Source organism: Littorina saxatilis, linkage group LG4, assembly GCF_037325665.1.
Source record: "Littorina saxatilis isolate snail1 linkage group LG4, US_GU_Lsax_2.0, whole genome shotgun sequence".
Lineage (NCBI taxonomy): Eukaryota > Metazoa > Mollusca > Gastropoda > Littorinimorpha > Littorinidae > Littorina > Littorina saxatilis.
The window spans coordinates 26,012,380-26,028,089 of NC_090248.1; the positions used below are offsets into that span (position 1 = coordinate 26,012,380).

The 15,710-nt window shown below is 43.1% G+C and overlaps 1 protein-coding gene across 1 annotated transcript in view; it reads left to right on the forward strand.

The window, feature by feature from the left end:
* Positions 1-15,710, forward strand: part of LOC138965541 (A disintegrin and metalloproteinase with thrombospondin motifs 9-like) — an 87,444-nt gene continuing 71,734 nt past the window's right edge. Inside the window, exons 1-2 of the mRNA XM_070337724.1 lie at positions 1-163; positions 1,139-1,422. Coding sequence (XP_070193825.1) covers positions 4-163; positions 1,139-1,422 — 444 coding nt within the window. The 5' untranslated portion in view covers positions 1-3. The remainder of the gene's footprint in view (positions 164-1,138; positions 1,423-15,710) is intronic.

A 15,710-nucleotide genomic window follows, 5' to 3' on the forward strand; every position in this document is an offset into this window, starting at 1 on the left:
AACATGAGAGGAAAGAAGTATTTCATCGAACCATTGAAGAACTCGTCATCGTCATCATCGTCGAATTCATCTTCGTCATCATTACCACTTCATCAAAGACCACATATCATCTACCAGCAGCAACCTGCCAAAAATCATTCAACGTCCAACTGTAGTGTAACAGGTAATCGCAATTTTGATCAACATGTACATAGTAAAGCTATTCTTTCTGTCTTTCTTACTTTCTTACTTTCTCTCTTACTTTCTTTCTTTCTCTCTGTCTCTCTGTCTTTCTGTCTGTCTTTTGTCTCATTTTTTCATTTTTTACAAACTCTTAACTCCTCTCCCCCCACCCCTCTTTCTCTCTTTTTCTGGAGATGATCTGTCCCTCTCTGAGGTCTTCCTCCATTCTTTATGTCTACCTACACAGCTAAAGAGCTCGATCCTTAACGCTTCAAAGAAAATGGGGAAATAGCTGTGTCAAGAAGAGTAACTTCTACCACCTTATGATCCGTAAGGAAGGAGTCAATGATCGAGAGAGAGAGAGAGATTGAGAGAGAGAGAGAGAGAGAGAGAGAGAGAGAGAGAGAGAGAGAGAGAGAGAGAGAGAGAGAGAGAAAGAGAAAGAGAGAGAGATCATTTGAAAATTGTCAAGCGTATGGCTGGCAGCACTTCCGTCGGACGCTTACCTTACTTTCAAGTGATACTTCACCCTGTACGTCTTTTTTTTGTCTCCCCTTTCCAACAAAAAAACCCCACAACAACATGTAAAAGTCATCAGTGTTCTGGCGGTCATTCACTCGGAACCGTCTAGCAAAACACTGAACTGGGCACGGAAAAGGGGATAGAGAGGAAGGATAGAGATAAAGAGTTAATCGATTACTTAGAAAGGGTTCTATTAGATATATAGATTGGATATACATTAATTTGATTTAGATTAAAGAGAGAGAGAGAGACAGAGAGAATGTGTGTGCAGTCTGTGTGTGTGTGCCGGTGTGTGTGTGTGTGCTTGCGTGTGTGTGTGTATGTGTGTGTGTGTGTGTGTGTGTGTGTGTGTGTGTGTGCGTGCGTGCGTGCGTGCGTGCGTGCGTGCGTGCGTGTGTGTGTGTGTGTGTGTATAGTTGACATGTAAATCACCAAATTTGTTTCTCTGTTTCAGAAAATTTCAAGCACCATAGGTTAAAGCCCGGTGGCCGACAAGCAGCAAGAGTACAAGACTCCAGCCACACAGACTTTGTTGTGAATAATTCCAGTGACAGTGGTAGTTCCTCAAGCAGTAGTGATACTGCAAGTAAGAGTGCTAAAAGGAGTGCAAAGAGACAGAAGCGCTCCTCGGGAGTGTCGCGGAAGCACCGCGTGGAGACACTAGTGGTTGCAGACAATCACATGTTTGAGTACCACAGGAGTGATCTTCAGCATTATGTTCTAACACTCATGTCCATAGTAAGTATACCTGGATAATCTTGTGGTGTCGTCTTTTTGTCTTGTCTCGTGATGTCTTTTGTTTTGTCTTGTCTTGTCCTGTCTCGTCTTGTCACCCTTATCTTGTGTCGTCTTTTTGCTAAAAGTCCTTCCCCCCTTGCAGTCTTGAGCGAGTGTTCGACCTGTGATCTTTGCCGTGTTCTGTTTTGTCTTGTCAGTCGTGTCATTTGTCGTAATTATCGTCTCGTCGTGTCGTGTTTTGTTTTGAATCCTTCTCTCTCTCTCTCTCTCTCTCTCTCTCTCTCTCTCTCTCTCTCTCTCTCTCTCTCTCTCTCTCTCTCTCTCTCTCTCTCTCTCTCTCTCTCTCTCTCTCTCGTTCACGCGCACACACACACACACACGAACGCTACGCACGTGCCGGCAAAAACCGACATGTCCAGGGTAAAAGCTGACTGCTGCAAGCGGGATAGCAAAGAAGATTCCCAGACTGGTGAAATTTTAGACAGGGTGATTGTGATAAACAAGTGAGTTCGTAAGGTAAACAGCTCGGATGGAAATCTGTTTACAGTCTGTCTCATCGCGGGAGATGGAGAATCTTTCACGGCTACAGGCACTGGAAGTCTGTTTTGAGTCTGTAGCGTGGGAACTGGATGAGCTGACTCTGTGACCCGTATTATAGCAGCAATACTCTTTTACTGTGCCTACCCCTTCTCTCCGTGGGAATGACAGCACTGGAATTTGCTGATATCTCAAGGGTTTATCTGTGCATTAAACTGATTATGAAGTCAGTGCTTCTGTGTGCACTTCATTTGTACCAAGGTTTCGGCGGTTTCGGCCGTCTGCTAAAAGAAACGATGGTTCTGTTTCCAGTCAAACCTCATTCGCACAATTTTGTTGGCGCCTGCTCCTTCTCATGGGAATTACAACACGGGATGTGTTGACATCTTTGTAAGTTTTTTTTTTATAAAGTCAGTGCTTCTGTGCACAGTTCATTTGCACCAAGATTTCAGCCATCTGCTAAAAAAAAAAGAAGATAGTTCTGTTTACGCACACATTCTTTGTTTTTGTAACCTAGCTACCGAGTTACTTTTTGTGTGCGATGAAGCTCGAAAAGTGTGTGAAGTCTTCTTCTTTCCGTTTCTTTTTCTTCTGTTTTGTGTGTGTTTTTTTTTGTTGGGAGGGGGGGGGGGGGGGGCAGCAGAGGAAGTTGCTATAATGCGCGTTAGCTTTCCACAAAGCAGTTACGAGTTACTTACGTTGCCGTGTCAGCGATTTAATCTTTGGGACGAAGCCAAGAGGTCCTATTGGTGCTAACGGTAAAACGCACATTTTCATGTGTCAGTACTCCTGTATTTTTCTTCACTTTCCCCACTGTATTTATACTTGTTGCAGAACGCAGCTTTCTCGACCTAACAAATGCATTGGATTCTTTTAAGCCACGAGCAGAAGATGAGTTAAAAATCTGAAGCCTACTGCACTACGCTGTTCATAGCGAGTGTGCAGGTTTCAGATAATGATAAAACGTGTGATGGACACATTCGTAATTATCACTGACTTCGCATCTGGATTTCGACCAGAAAGTGCTGTTTGATGCATCACACTGCGCTGAAGCAGTGTGTTGAAACTCGAAACGACTCGGTTGTACGTGTCATGTCATATGTAGGATCTGATCTGACATCAGAGACGTAAGTTATAAGACGTACGACATTTTATTGAATAAACGCAAGGTTCATTTCAAGAAGGGGGGGGGGAGGGGGGGGAGGGGGGGGGGAGGGGGGGGGGAAGGGGGTAATCGAACTCGATTTTCTTGAACACAGAAAAGAAAACAGAATAGTGCATCGTTCGTGACGCGTCTGACTCAGATGCCAGTTCGCGTTTTACATGGCATTTTGCAAGACCGCCTGGCGTTTAGTTAGACGAGTCTACAGAGAGAGAGAGAGACAGAGACAGACAGACAGACAGACAGACAGACAGACAGACAGAGACTTTGTCTGGAAATGCGAATCATTAGCAGTAAAATAAATAAATGGATAAATAAATATATTAATATAAAGTGTCGGAGCCAAGTGATCTCACACAGGAATTTGCATCAAAAAGCTCACCACTTCGTGCACTTGGTCCCCGATGGACGCAGAGAATAATTAATTCGTAGCACTTGATGTCGCGTTCTACCTCAGTGGCTGGCGTAAAGAACTGAGAACAAAATCTTATGTTTCAGCGCCTTTAGTGCAGAGCTATAAAGTACTCCGAGTCCACAGGTTTGTTCATTCAAAACATGATCTTTAGTGGCCAATGCTGCCACTTAGGACATTACATCTGAGGTTCATCGTGTTTGTTCATTGAACGACAGTGAAGTTCAGAGGAAGCAGCGAAAAATACTCACCTTTTCGAACACTATAATGCTCTCACATTCTCCGATCCTGCCTGGAAGAACTTTACTTGAAGTGTAGATCCCATGCATGCTGCGAGTGTTGTCAAATCCTCGATAAAACTCATGATGACTGGTGTCTGATGCGCTGAAACTTCAGCAGACTAGCGGACGATCATTTGTCCCGTGCACAGCACACCAAGACGGATAAGGAGCGTGGGAGGGCCCCGCTTGTATAAAGATAAATAAACACCGACTCATCTCTATATCGCACCGTAATATTAGCACCGACGAGGGATAGTATCGCACTTGAACCTTGCCTTGAGGAAATATATAAATTGTGCTGAAAAGCACACAAAAAATAAAAAAAATAAATAAATAAAAGCGTGCGAGTTGTCAGTTGAACTTTCGATGATAATTTTTTGGCGGCCAGAGGAGATAAGCTGCGAATACGGTTACTGACGTTTAGGTTTCCCTGGATGACTGATTTGGATTGGTATGACAACTACATTCCTTCCACTAGATAAGATAAGATATGAGAAGTAGAGGTGGTTGCGCTTTCATGTCAGCACTGACGCTATCATTTTTTCCAACTCGAGTATACTTTTCACGTCGCTTCGTGTTTGATGTAGACTTATCTGAACTTGGCTCGCACTACCCAGACGAAGGACCACCCCAAGGCCTAGTTCCTGTTCTCCTTGAGAAAATGACTCTGGTAAAAATGAACTAGTCTGCTGTGAAGCATCTTCACCTTGGAATAAGAAGCGGTGGTCCTATCCTCCGTGAAGGATCAGAGTGATGTACACGTATAGATCTCAGAAAATGATTACCAAGGTCATATAGTTTACATCCACTGACTGAAGTACCTCACACTGAACCGGCTGCGGCTAGGTTTAAAAAATGAAAAATATTGACTTGACTTGACTTGACTTGAATACAATGCCTAACGCGATTTGCGCTTATATCGCATTCTTGGGGTCTGGTCGAAATCCAGTATTTTTCTGTGTAACCGTACACCACCTTCTGTCACTAAAAAGTTAGCTCGACTCCTTTGATGTTGCTTAATTTGCACATTTAAATACGACCTGGCAAGGCACAGGGCTGGTAAGTTATGTCCTGAAATAAACAAACGGCACAAGTACTATCTTGACTCGAAGTATATATATATATACTAGATGGATCGCGAGACAGAGTATGCAGCGTGGCGGTTCGCCGGCTTAGAGCACGTGTTGAAAATTTTCATCGACCAGTTTGTGCCCGGGGTCCACCTGAATATGCCCACCAAATTTGATGCAGATCCGTCGAGAACTTTGGCAGTGCATCGCGAACAGACAGACACACAGATACACACACAGACAGTAGTCGTACCTACCATCTACTGTAGAGCTTCTGGGTAGACACAGAAACACCGGCAAAGCTCCTGACTATTAATGGTTGCAATGAATATTTACGATGGGAGGGGTAGTATTAGTGGCAATATTTTGAAGATGGGAGGGATTTTGTACACGAATTGCAATACTTAGATGTACTACCTGTGCAGAAAAGCGCTGCTTAGATTCGTAGATTCGTTTTCGTTGTGTGGCGGAAGTGAAAGAAGTGAAGAAGTAGAGCCGAAAAACTTGAAAAGTGTTTAGTTTCGTAATTCGTATCGCGAAACAGACGGATCACCGCGCCGCGCTTAGAGCACGTGTTGAAAATTTTCATCGACCAGTTTGAATGACTCGCAAGAGAGTACAATGCGGTGGTGGTTGGTAAGCCATGTTGTTGCTGAAAGAGAAAAGGGCACAGTGTTGAAAGTGATTTGATCTTTTTTAAGACAGACACAGAACATGGGGAAAGGTGAGAGTAATACCTAATATACTGGACTCGCAACGAAATATACAAACAAATGACAATGAACAACGTTTCGACCTAAAGGTCTTCAACAGGTTAAACAAGTCGCGTAAGGCGAAAATACAATATTTAGTCAAGTAGCTGTCGAACTCACAGAATGAAACTGAACGCAACGCAACGCAGCAAGACCGTATACTCGTAGCATCGTCACTCCACCGCCCGTGGCAAAGGCAGTGCCCGTGGAATTGACAAGAAGAGCGGGGTATTCGTTGCGCTGAGAAGGATAGCACGCTTTTCTGTACCTCTCTTCGTTTTAACTTTCTGAGCGTGTTTTTAATCCAAACATATCATATCTATATATTTTTGGAATCAGGAACCGACAAGGAATAAGATGAAAGTGTTTTTAAATTGATTTCGAACAAAAAATTTTGATAATAATTTTTATATATTTAATTTTCAGAGCTTGTTTTTAATCCGAATATAACATATTTATATGTTTTTGGAATCAGCAAATGATGGAGAATAAGATAAACGTAAATTTGGATCGTTTTATAAATTTTTATTTTTTTTTACAATTTTCAGATTTTTAATGACCAAAGTCATTAATTAATTTTTAAGCCACCAAGCTGAAATGCAATACCGAAGTCCGGGCTTTGTCGAAGATTACTTGACCAAAATTTCAACCAATTTGGTTGAAAAATGAGGGCGTGACAGTGCCGCCTCAACTTTCACGAAAAGCCGGATATGACGTCATCAAAGACATTTATCAAAAAAATGAAAAAAACGTTCGGGGATTTCATACCCAGGAACTCTCATGTCAAATTTCATAAAGATCGGTCCAGTAGTTTAGTCTGAATCGCTCTACACACACACACAGACAGACAGACAGACAGACAGACAGACACACGCACATACACCACGACCCTCGTTTCGATTCCCCCTCGATGTTAAAATATTTAGTCAAAACTTGACTAAATATAAAAAATGAAAACAACAATACAAATATGAAAACGACTTATCAGAGAAGATGGCGATGATGTCCTCCAAGTGCAAAAGAAGGGGGAAAGGGAGATAAATCAAAAAGAAAAACAAGTCGCGTAAGGCGAAAATACAATATTTAGTCAAGTAGCTGCCATTTTTCAGCAAGACCGTATACTCGTAGCATCGTCAGTCCACCGCTCATGGCAAAGGCAGTGAAATTGACAAGAAGAGCGGGGTAGTAGTTGCGCTAAGAAGGATAGCACGCTTTTCTGTACCTCTCTTTGTTTTAACTTTCTGAGCGTGTTTTTAATCCAAACATATCATATCTATATGTTTTTGGAATCAGGAACCGACAAGGAATAAGATGAAAGTGTTTTTAAATTGATTTGGACAATTTAATTTTGATAATAATTTTTATATATTTAATTTTCAGAGCTTGTTTTTAATCCGAATATAACATATTTATATGTTTTTGGAATCAGCAAATGATGGAGAATAAGATAAACGTAAATTTGGATCGTTTTATAAATTTTTATTTTTTTTTACAATTTTCAGATTTTTAATGACCAAAGTCATTAATTAATTTTTAAGCCACCAAGCTGAAATGCAATACCGAACCCCGGGCTTCGTCGAAGATTACTTGACCAAAATTTCAACCAATTTGGTTAAAAAATGAGGGCGTGACAGTGCCGCCTCAACTTTCACGAAAAGCCGGATATGACGTCATCAAAGACATTTATCAAAAAAATGAAAAAAACGTATGGGGATTTCATACCCAGGAACTCTCATGTCAAATTTCATAAAGATCGGTCCAGTAGTTTAGTCTGAATCGCTCTACACACACACACAGACACACACACACACACACACACACACATACACACGACCCTCGTCTCGATTCCCCCCTCTACGTTAAAATATTTAGTCAAAACTTGACTAAATATAATGAGCAATGAAAATTGAAACCAAAAAGAAACAAATCAGAATAATAACGCTTGAAGGGCCTGAAGTTGAAAAAGAGAGAGAGAGAGAGAGAGAGAGAGAGAGAGAGAGAGAGAGAGAGAGAGAGAGAGAGAGAGAGAGAGAGAGAAAGAAAGAAAATGATAGAGAGAGAGAGAGAGAGAGAGAGAGAGAGAGAGAGAGAGAGAGAGAGAGTCAACAATACCTACACTAAACAAATAATAATACAAATAGCAAAAAGTAAAAAATGTAAATAAAAAAGGGATGAGTTCGCAAATGTGCCGACTTAGGACTTTCACACTCACACACACACACACATGCATGCATGCACACACACACACACACACACACATTTACAGAGGTATGCACACACACACACACACACGCGCGCATATTATATACAAGTCATGATGAAGGGAATCATGGCATGATGTTGATGCCATCGGGACGAAGTGTGCCAAGCCTGCTGATGAGGTTCGACTCCCGGCGTTTGCGTTCAAAGTCATCACCATTGCCTTGCCATAGGCAGAGTGCCTGGACATCAGCGGCAGAGTGACCGTCCGCACAAAAATGTGATGCCACGGGACGGTTAGTGCGGTGGTGCGCTATGTCTGCCAGATGTTCTCCGAGCCGAGTCGCGAATGTGCGGTATGTCTCGCCAATGTACAGCATGGCACAAGCCCCACACCTCAGTGCATAGATCACGTTAGTGTTCTGGCAGGTGAAGGACCGACGCACTGTGAAGGATCCTTTCGGACCCTGCACGTCTGTTGCTGCACTGAGGAAGGGGCAGGCCTTGCAATTGGGTTTGGCACAGGAGACGGTACCCGAGATGGATGGACCCGGACGAAGAGATGAATGAACCAGCATGTCACGCAAATTGCGGTCTCTTTTGTATGCAAAGAGAGGACCTTTCTCGAAGGTGTCGGCAAACTTAACGCTCTTGGCCAGGATGTGCCAGTTGGATCGTATGATCCTGCAGATGGGGACGGTGTGGGGGTGGAAGGTGATACAGACAGTGGGTCTGTCATTGACTGGTGGCATGCTTTGCTCAAGGGCGGACTCACGGGTCTTTTTGCTGGCCTTGGCGAAAGCATCGTCAATGACGGATTGGGGGTACCCCCTTCCCAGAAAAAAAAGAGGCCATCTCGATGCAACGAGTGTGGAAGTCTCCATCGTTGGAGCAGAGGGGAAAGGAAAGGTGGTTTATTTTTTCTGTCTTTGGTATGCTAATGTAGATTCTATACCCCTTTGATTTTCAACTATCGGTAATAGGAATAAGGGGTCCTGATTTGGCCTATTATGGTCCGCTGGACCCGAAAAGCAACAGCTAACTAACTAACTAATAGGGATAATGAAGGATCTGAACCAACATTGAAAACTCGGCAGGTTTTAAGTAGAAGGGAAGCTACTGCTTCAGCAACCTAACGTTGTTGAATTGCGTTGTTTCCCTTGGCACAGAAGCCGTATCCGCGGTTCACCGCGCCACCGCGCTTAGAGCACGTGTTGAACATTTTCATCGACCAGTTTGTGCCCGGGGTCTACCTGAATATGCCTACCAAATTTGAAGCAGATCCATCGAGAACTTTGGCCGTGCATCGCGAACACACACACACACACACACACGCACGCACGCAGGCACGCACGCACGCACGCACGCACGCACGCACGCACACACACACACACACACACACACACACACACACACACACACACACACACACACACACACACACTAGATGAATACCCGCTTCGCCGGGTAGCCGGCTTCGCCGGGAAGAAGTAGAGCCAAATACCCGGAAGGGAGATAAACGCGCAAAACACTGGAGAAGATAAGGAAGAGTAATACCCGGCTTCGCCGGGATGAAAGCGTTGTGGACAGTGACCTTCTAAAAATAGTAACGGGAATATGGATTGAGCGTTGTGGACAGTGACCTTCTAAAAATAGTAACGGGAATATGGATTGACGCCGCACGAAGGAAGGGATATAAACGCAAAACACTGGAGAAGATAAGGAAGAGTTACTGGGAATGGATCTGGGAAGATGAACAGAAAAACCAAAATCGGTTCAGCGCTGCGCGCTGAGAGCTAGCACGTGTTGAAAATTTTCATCGACCAGGTTGTGTCCGGGGTCTACCTGAATATGCCCACCAAATTTGAAGCAGATCCATCGAGAACTTTGGCCGTGCATCGCGAACACACACACACACACACACACACACACACACACACACACACACACACACACACACACACACACACACAGACACAAGTCGTGTATATATATAGATATATATATATATATACTAGATGAATACCCGGCTTCGCCGGGAAGAAGTAGAGCCGAATACCCGGCTGCGCCGGGTACCCGGCGTACGCGATTGACGCCACACGAAGGAAGGGAGATAAACGCGCAAAACACTGGAGAAGATAAGGAAGAGTTACTGGGAATGGATGTACAGAAAAACCATAAAAACCAAAATCGGTTCAGCACGTGTTGAAAATTTTCATCGACCAGATTGTGTCCGGGGTGTACCTGAATATGCCCACCAAATTTGAAGCAGATCCATCGAGAACTTTGGCCGTGCATCGCGAAGTGACAGACAGACAGACAGACAGACAGACACACACAAGCCGTATATAGATATAAATAAGAAGCCGTATATATATATATATATATATATATATTTCTGATGTTTTATATATATATATATATACTAGAGGAATACCCGGCTTCGCCGGGGTGAATCGCGAGACAGAGACAGAGACAGACAGCGTGGCGGTTCACCACAATCACCTTTGAAGGCGAAGTCCTGTCAAACGGGATTGAGAATTTTAGAGCTTATTTCTTAGCCCTATATTATCTGTTATGTCTTCTCAAATGCCAGAACATACAGACAGACAAAAGCCGCTAGACCCCATCACAAACAGAACTCTACAATCCACAGGTGTGCCCACACACACACACAAACACACACACACACACAGAAGCCGTATATATATATATATATATGTATATCTATATCTATAAATATATAGAGATAGATGACAGTGTATTTTTCGCGTGGCTATAAATTGATTCGACCTTTTCACTTTTACAGTAAGGACAACTTACGGGTACATGCAAGGAAAGCCCACAACTTCTAAGGCGAACAACTCTGCAGAGTCTGCTGTGAAGGGCGACGGTAGTCTCCCTGTCACAATCGACCCCCTTTGAATGAACTTAAATCCCTCCCAGGTGGAATGGGAACAGCACAAAAATGATTCAGTGACCAAAACACCACAATCACCTTTGAAGGCGAAGTCCACTCAAACGAGATTGATAATAACTGTTATGGCTTCTCGAAGGAAGGCCTGAACATACTGAGACGTTAAAATTAATATTAAAAGTCCTACGGTTTTGAGCCATTAAGGACTTGAGTGTTTGTCCGCTTTCAAAAAGAGGAAAGAAAGAAACAAAAAATAAGGAGAGGAGGGCAGGGGGTGGGGTTGAGTTGATAATGCTCTGTGGAATTTGTTAAAATGAAAAGTAGTTAAGATGTTTCTTGGTAAGAATTATAAGTCTGTATTCTATGTCTTGAATAACGGGTTTGTAAAATGATTTTTTTTTTTTTTTTTAATTCAAATCGAGTTAAAAAGTGGAACCTTTCAGGATCACCAATAAAACCAAATAGATGAGCAAGTAAGAGTAAAATTACAGTTAAAATTAATATTAAAAGTCCTACGGTTTTGAGCCATTAAGGACTTGAGTGTTTGTCCGCTTTCAAAAAGAGGAAAGAAAGAAACAAAAAATAAGGAGAGGAGGGCAGGGGGTGGGGTTGAGTTGATAATGCTCTGTGGAATTTGTTAAAATGAAAAGTAGTTAAGATGTTTCTTGGTAAGAATTATAAGTCTGTATTCTATATCTTGAATAACGGGCTTGTAATATTATTTTTATTTTATTTCAAATCGAGTTAAAAAGTGGAACCTTTCAGGATCACCAATAAAACCAAATAGATGAGCAAGTAAGAGGAACACGAACAATAAATCTCAAAACTTTTTACAAATAAAAGGATTAAGATGTAAGCCACGAAGGCCGTGGTAATAAAAACAATATGTACAGTTTGGCGACTAGTGGGCCTTGGGTGAGGATATGTTGTCTAGAAGGTAGTCGCTGGAATCAGGAGGGATGGCGGGAGCCACTCGACCTCAAACTGAAACACGCTGATGTGATAATCTGGGCTTAGTTATACCCACAGCCCCATGTCCGAGTCCCTGACCAGTCGGCACAGCAGCAAGCTGTGTGACCAGCCTAGAGAACTGCTACTGCGCAGATAATCCTGGGGACTCAGACCATGGAGCTGCATATGGTCATATAAGGTTTTAAAGGTAATTCTATTTGTAGCGCATGGAGCGAAAATGTGTTGAAATGAATAGGGTTCTCCACAATGGCAGGACTTGTTAAAGATATGGAAGCGGCAGCCGCCGGCACGGAGGCGTCTGAAGATAGTGAGGAGGTTTGTTGGGAGATCGGGGTGTAGATCGTTCATATCAATGGGTTGATAGGACAGAGATGTTACGTACTGACTTCGAATGAGTTTACGGATTTTACTGTAGAACTCGGTTACTGAGTAGCCGATGTTAGTGTTAGCTGGGCTAGATTCTGCCGCTTCTTTGGCAGCGACATCCGCCAGTTCATTTCCCCGGACCCCTACGTGAGAGGGGACCCAGAGAAATGATACGGATGTGCCGGATGAGATTAACTGGTGACATATAAAGAGGATTTCTCTTTGTAGCTCTGCCCGATTTGATGTGTTTCGATGCAGAGCTTGTAATGAAGAGCGCGAGTCAGAGCAGAAAACTACCGCACGCGGTGTGACTGGGAGGTCATTTATAAAAGTGCATGCCATGAGCAAGGCAAATAGCTCGGCTGAGAATATGGAGATGTCTTTATTAAGAGTATATTTCCTTGAGATTTTGAGATCTGGGATCACAAAGGCGCAGCCAACGCTGCCGTCTGCAAATTTGGATCCGTCAGTAAAGACTTTTAAATGCTCCGAGAATTTGTAGTTTAGGGTTTCTTTTGTAACAGTAGCTAGGTAGACGGGGTTATCTTTTTTGGTAGTATTATCTTCACTGTCGTATATGATAGTAGGGGTTTCCTCAAGCCAAGGCGGGTAGGAGGGCGGGGGGACCCTGGCCAGCTCACTGACCTTCACCCCGCTATCGGCTAGAATGCGGTTTACTGTGTCGGATAAGGGTAGCGTTTTGGCCAAGAGTTGAGTGCTATGTTTGGTGTTGGCCTCATAATTTTGGTGCTGAGGAAAAAAGTCAGTCAGGACCTCGCAGGCAGAGTTCTCTACCGCGTGGGCTCTGACAGCATACTGACCAAAACACCACAATCACCTTTGAAGGCGAAGTCCACTCAAACGAGATTGATAATAACTGTTATGGCTTCTCGAAGGAAGGCCTGAACATACTGAGACACCAAAGCCGCTAGACCACATCACAAACGGAACTCTACAATCCACAGGTGTTGCCCACACACACACACACAAACACACACACACACACACACAGAAGCCGTATATATATATATGTATATCTATATCTATAAATATATAGAGATAGATGACAGTGTATTTTTCGCGTGGCTATAAATTGATTCGACCTTTTCACTTTTACAGTAAGGACAACTTTCGGGTGCAATCGTGACATTCTAAAAAGAGTAACGTAGTAACGGGAATATGGATTGACGCCACACGAAGGAAGGGAGATAAACGCTGAAAACACTGGAGAAGATAAGGAAGAGTTACTGGGAATGGATCCAGAGAAAAACAGAGAAAAACCAAAATCGGTTCAGCGCTGCGCGCTGAGAGCACGTGTTGAAATATCTCATCGATGAGGTTGTGTCCGGGGTGTAGCTGAATACGGTCTCCAAATTTGAAAAAGATCCACCGAGAACTTTGGCTTGGCATCGCGGACACACACACACACACATACACACACACACAGACAGACAGACAGACACAAGTCGTTGTATATATATATAGATATATCCTTACAGCAGCCCGGAGAGAAGCCCTGCACATGTTAGTCAGTCGATAGGAATCAGCGAAGGCACGCGTGCCCCGAATTAATTAACTAATTAACTCCAGAGTACTTCCCTGCGTTTGATTATTTTGGTTTTAAACGGAAGGCAGTGGAGACGCTCGATTTTTCACGGATCACTGAGTGTGACATTACGCCGTCATGTCAGTCAACTGTGGCGTGAAAAAAACGGTCATGTGGTGATATCACAGTCAGCAAGATGTGATAATAGGAACAGTGTCCTCTGATGCCTGTTTACAATGGTAGTTATTTTTTGGCGCAGTCTTTCTGCACATTTTATCGCAAGACTCAACTTGAAACCGATGGAAACACTGACTTCGGCATGCATACATGTAGTCCTACTAAATGAACCAAGTCATCTCAGTGCTAACTTCAACAATGAGGTTGCAGCCGAGAGCTTGTCACGCGTACTTACACGTATTGGTGCTGTTATAGGGATGCGCGCGCACATACACACGCACACAAATGAGCAGGCACTCACATGCACACACACAAAAACACACAGCACATGCGTTTACCTCCGTTGCAAATTGTATGACGGCTTACTAGTGCCAAAACCTGGGGTTACCCATTATCACGTGATAATTACTAATTAACGCTGTCAGTTACTGTTTTCACTCGTTAGTTACTCATTTTCACGGGATAATTAGTCATTTTCACGGGAAAATTACTAATTTTTAGTTTTGGCACTAGCAATCCGTCAGGAAGTGAGCCAAAACTAAAAATTAGTAATTAACAGGTGAAAGTTAGTAATTTTCCCGGGAAAATGAGTAATTAACACGTGAAAATGGTAATTATCAAGGGAAAATGACTAACTTTCCCGATCCCTTGATAATTACAATTATGAGGTTTTGGCACTAGTAAGCCCTATGACGGCTTACTAGTGCCAAAACCTGGGGTTACCCATTATCACGTGATAATTACTAATTAACGCTGTCAGTTACGGTTTTCACCTGTTAGTTACTCATTTTCACGGGAAAATTACTAATTTTTAGTTTTGGCACTAGCAGTCCGTCAGGAAGTGAGCCAAAACTAAAAATTAGTAATTAACAGGTGAAAGTGAGTAATTATTCCTGGAAAATTATTAATAAACACGTGAAAATGGTAATTATCAAGGGAAAATTAGTAAGGGAAAATTACTAATTTTCCCTTGATAATTACAATTCTGAGGTTTTGGCACTGGTAAGCCGTCATAAAATTGGCCTATTCTTGGACAGGTGTGGTTTTTTTTAGATGGAACCCAACCCACCCCGTGCTCACACACACACCGAACACACACACACACACACACACACATTCGCACACTCGCACCCTCAAGTCATACTGAGTAACTTGTTGACCTGGTGGGGTCTTCTCCACCTTGAATTGGGGGAGCTTCGGCCTGACCAAGAAGTATTGCACCAACTGCATGTGTGAGATAACAGCCTCCGGCGAGCTTGAGGTCACCTCTGGCGGTGAAGGATGATTCCGGGTAGCGGCGTTCTGAGTGCTTCATTATTTCGGCCATTCAGAACCAATTACCAAGCCGAGGCACATTTCGGGAGCCAAACGCGCAAGAGTTAATTCTCCAGGACAATTTGCGTCACGGTCAGATCTCAAAGTTCAGATGGATTGCACTTTATCAGCGTGACGGGAATCTTCCGTTGGATTAGTCCTTCTGCTTTGACTTAATGCAATATGATTATCTGAGGTCAAGGAGGAGGAACAAAAGGAGGATGGCGTTGATGATGATGATGATGATGATGATGATGATGATGATGATGATGATGATGGTGATGATATCGACGATGGTGATATATACGCTGTTTCTTTATAAAAAAAAATAATAAAATAAAAAAGCTGGATTTCTGTCACTTGGTAGTAATGAAAGACTCAATGAATGAAAAAAAAGAAAGAATTTTTGTGGCCGGAGAGCGACTTTGCAGCACTCACGCATACGCGCGCACACAGACACACATATAACCACAGACACACATACACTTTTTCTCTAACTGCCCCCACCCCAAACTCCTCAAGATTAAGCAGGGTGGCTGTAGCTGCTAGTGGTGAAGGAGCAATGATGAAAGAGTGATTATTA